General features: G+C 47.3%; 1 protein-coding gene across 1 annotated transcript; it reads left to right on the plus strand.

Moving 5' to 3' along the window:
* The first annotated feature begins 244 nt into the window (after positions 1–244).
* LOC118179041 (E3 ubiquitin-protein ligase RNF13-like) lies at positions 245–4,313 on the plus strand. The gene has a single exon (XM_035348059.1). It carries the CDS (start codon positions 1,814–1,816, stop codon positions 2,831–2,833), a length of 1,020 nt encoding a protein of 339 aa, XP_035203950.1. The 5' UTR covers positions 245–1,813; the 3' UTR covers positions 2,834–4,313.
* Positions 4,314–4,521: the final 208 nt, after the last annotated feature.

Consider the following 4,521-nt stretch of genomic DNA (forward strand, 5'->3'; position numbering starts at 1 on the left):
GACAGACCTGCCCCTAAGTCAAGCAGCAGTGACTGGCAGTACATAAAGCTTCGATCTGGAGGCAAAAATAGAGAGCTGAGTGCAGGTAAAGAAACGAGGATGATGGATGCCATCACAAGGACCATAAGACCAAGCCAAAAATGAACCCTCAAAAAGTTCTCCCGGTGTACCTCCATTTTCTTCATCTCATTGTGCTTCAGAGTCTTTGGCTTCAACCCTCTCCCCAAACCTTTCCCTTGTTTTTAAATGCAACAAAATGTCTCCCTGTGAGTGTAAAACTCTTTAGATGAGGGGAAAATAAAATCAATTTGAAATCACAGCTGCTGGGAGTCTCTGGCACACACACACACTGTCTGCTGACATTTTCTGTAGCTCTTTTCCCAGTGAAATCTGTCTCAAGCAGAGCTCAAGGGGGCTAGTAACAAATCAGTTGCCTAGTACACAAGTGTTTTTTTTAAAACTTTGGGTCCAACACAACTGCAATGGGAACCACGCGGCTACTCCCAAGTGGACTGTTAAACAAAAAAGTGTTGTTTGTTAAAAGGTACAGGTTTTTAGGGATTTGTGGTTCAGAACTGACCTGGGTTCACTGCATATTCAGTGCTAGTTTGCTCCGACAACAAGGAGAGCTATTGCCTCCCCATCAGGCTGGTGTTCCTCTGGGCACTGAGCACTCACCATTGGAGGTGAGAATTGCCTGAAAGATGAGAGCTGCATTGTCTGTCCAGGAGGAATGGACAACACTTGTCCTCATGCCATCCAATCCCCTTTTCAGCTATTTCGCCATAACTCAATTTTTAAATCTGTTTTTATAGCTAGAAGCTAAAGTCTTCCTTCAGTCATTTGATTCCTGAAGGTGAGATTTTAAAGTGAATAAGGTAAAAAAGCTCAAGCACAAAATAGCAGTCCTCCCAGGCTCACCCACCCCAACAGGAGTCCTGTGAGCTTAGCCCCAGCAGATCAGCCCCTCCTGCAAGCCTGGCTGCTCACTCAGACCCCTTGAAGGTGGATCCGCTCTCATAAAAGTTTGGCAAATGGCAGAGAGTGAGGCCACACAGAGACTTTCAACTTCTGCTAACAGCAGTTTTTGACTGACAGTTAATGATAGACTTATTTCAAATGGAACAAACAAACAAACAAGCAAACAAACAAACTTCTACCCTAAGCATTTTATTTGGTTTGGTATCAGTTCAAAGATTATGATTTTAAGGAAAAAAGAACATGTTCAGCAGACCCATTTGAGCTGCCACATGCACCTCCAGTGGCAGATGGTGGCCAAGCCTAACAGTCCCCTCCCACTCTGCTGGGTTTTCCAGACACTGCTTTGGCCACCAGCACGAAGCATCCCAGTCTGCAATGGCCACGGTGCTGGTGGGGAGGCTCATTCATCCTGCGAATCAACCAGATGAGAGAAACCGGCATCCTATCAGTACCCAGAGGGAGACGAAACTAGAAGCCACATGCATGGAGTGGACCAAAAAGGAAGGGAAAAGAGTGGTTTAAGCACGTTGGCAGTAATGCCACATCTCCCCGGAACGGAACACAGTCACCAGGTGATGTCACAGACCCGCAGATATAATGTAAGGCTGTTGCTTAGCAGCTGGAGACAACAAAAGAGAGAAGAGCTGTATCCCAGGAACCTCCAAACCTAAGAAGAACCTGCAGAAACTGTTTCATCTCCACCGTGCTGTGGCTCCAAGCCATGGCACAGTGATAACAGTCAGCTGGGATCATTCTTCTGTGATTGTCTCACAATTTTCCTTTGGGACTAGCCTGGAAACCTTTTTTTCAGAGCTACCCAACTGCATTCAACATGAGTCTTCGGCTCCAGCTCCTTTACTTTGTGGTTACCACCTTCTTCCACAAGGTTGCTGTTGCAGAAGCCTTTGGCCACGTGGCTTACAACGACAGCTCCAAGTGCGTTGTGTACAAAGCCCTGCCCGCATGCTTCGGGCCACAGCTCCCGGCAGAAGGGCTGACAGGGTACCTGATGAGGGCAATACCACCAAATGCTTGCCACACAATAGAGAATCCTCCAGCACCAAGGAAGGCCTCAGAGAAATACATTGCGCTCATCCAGGGGTGCGGCTGCTCCTTTGCTGAGAAGGTCCTTCACGCCCAGCGGGCTGGCTACCAAGCTGCTGTTGTGTACAATGCGGATTCAGAGCAGCTGATCACCATGACGTCTGATGACAAAGAAATCCAGCAGCAGATTGAAATACCATCACTCTTCACTGGAGAATCTGTCTCCCTTCACATGGAAAAGGCTTTGCAATGTGAGAAAGGGGCATACATCAGACTTCTACCACCCAAATACTATTTCGCTCCTTATCAATATAACGCTAAAATGCTGCAAGACACTCGCATCATGCGGGGCATGTTCTACATCATTATCACCGCTATCTCAATTATGGTTGGCATAAGGTGGTGCAAGAAGGCTCACAAGATAAAGCTGTATACGTACAAGCGGGGAGACAAGCAAGAGACCTGTGTGATCTGCATGTCAGAGTACAAGGAAGGAGACCTCCTGAAGATCCTGTCCTGTTCCCACGCTTACCACTGCAGCTGCATTGACACCTGGCTCCACACCCAGACCGGGAAGAAGACATGTCCATTCTGCAAGCAGCCCGTGAACACCAACGGGCAATGTGAGCTCCTGCTAGGACAGGCTCACGAGGATGTGAATGAGGAGGAAGAGGAGGAGGAGCAGGGCCAAGAATATGATGCATTCAGAGAAGTGTATGAAGAAGACGAGTATGAAGATGGGGAGCAAGATAATGCAAGCTCAGTGGAAGGGGAGTGTTTTGGTTCTCTGGAGAACAGCACCATTTGAGCTGTGAGTTGGATAAGTTATCATTAAACCAAGAAAAACTTCCCCCATGCTTTCCCTCAGCTCCTGCTCTAGCTTTTATTGGTAAGCAAGCAATGAACACTGCAGTTTTGGCTCCCTTCCCCAGGTCCCCCACCACAACAAGGCATAAAATCCCAGCTGGAAATATCAAAAATTCCTTTAAGCCAGGGCAACAGGGGAGAAGCAGGGATTTAAGAACATTAGGTATGGGAGCTGGTTTATGTCTGCTAGGAAGCTTACTCAATTCCCTCCCAAAATACCTGTGCACGGATACACAAGCACACAAACACGCTGAATCTTGCTTTGTAGTGTTGCCCAAAAATCCCAGGTGAGAACCATCCCATGTATTACAGCCAGCAGGAACTGCTTCCTAGCCTGACAAGCCACAGACAGAGAGGAAAAAAAAGTAAGGTACTAAGGCCTAAAGCAAGTCCCTTCCCATTAGGGGTAAAACAAGGCCTGCAAGCCCCCGGCACCTCCTTGTCACCCAGCACGTTGTCCCCACATGTTGGGTGGCTCAGCACAGCCCACCGCAGAGGGCAGCCTGGCCTTTAACCGCACGGGTAGAAAAAACACTCCAGAAATATTGAGGGCACTTTAAACACCATCTCCTCAGCCGGGAGGTGATGCCAGCAGGAGGTAGAGGTCTTTACAGCAGGATTCACTTAGTGGAGCCAGATAGATGGAAAAAGAATGAAATGCTTCTGAGCGTGGCGTAATTGGCTGCGTTTGCCTGGTGGCTGGCAATCTCGCACGCTTGCAGAGGCTGACGTGACAGGTACATGCAACCTCCTGCTACCTAGGTTGTTCCAGGTCATTATCCAAATGTGCCTAAGCACCTTAAGGGTTGCTGGATTTATGTACTAACACGATGCAAACAGATCTTCGTCTCTTCTCCAGACACACCAGGTACAGTCGTATTATTTAGGCAGTCTGAATACTTCCCCAATCCCGCTTTAAAGCACGAGCAGAAATCAGCCCTGGCTCCCCAGGCTGGTACGGGTGGCTCTAACACCCACTGTGGATGGGGCAGCCAGCCAAGTCACAAACTACATATGGGGATACAGAGCTGGAAACGCTCACAAAACCAATATTAGCATTTAATCTCGTGTAAAAGAAAGCCGTAAAACCTCTTTACTAAATGCCAAAAATTAAGGAAGTGAACAGCTCTAACATACTGTGACCAAGACATCAAACCTTCACAGCTGTACAAAGGCTAACCTCCCAAATCAAAGGCTTTCCTCTAAACATAAAACAGTTATGGCACTACCCAGAAGTGTGCTGTCATCAGATCTCTTTATTATGACCATACAACAACACAACTAGGGCCCTCAAACAATCCTACAGCCTTAAAGTATTTTCCTATTGAGTGGCTACATTAGGACTCGGAAGACGAGGACTTAGAAAAGACTGTCGGGAAAAAATCATGCTGCAGAACTGAGAAGCATGATCTCTGCAATACAGAAATCTTGGAGACTTGAAAATAGCACCTAGATTGCTTATCTTGAAAGTATACACATGGTATTTGTGTTAGAAAGGGCTGGGAAAAATACGTGAATACATGGGACTTCCAGAGACAGGCTGGACCTGGATCTATCACTCCTGCCCTGGGGGAAACCAGGACGGCTTCAGGTAGGATCAAAAGAGGAAACTGCAGTTTCAGAATTTCT

This window comes from Oxyura jamaicensis, chromosome 28 (assembly GCF_011077185.1).
Source record: "Oxyura jamaicensis isolate SHBP4307 breed ruddy duck chromosome 28, BPBGC_Ojam_1.0, whole genome shotgun sequence".
NCBI lineage: Eukaryota > Metazoa > Chordata > Aves > Anseriformes > Anatidae > Oxyura > Oxyura jamaicensis.

Excerpts from the sequence above, each read along its gene's own strand:
- LOC118179041 (XM_035348059.1), top strand. The coding sequence starts at position 1,814 with ATGAGTCTTCGGCTCCAGCTCCTTTACTTTGTGGTTACCACCTTCTTC.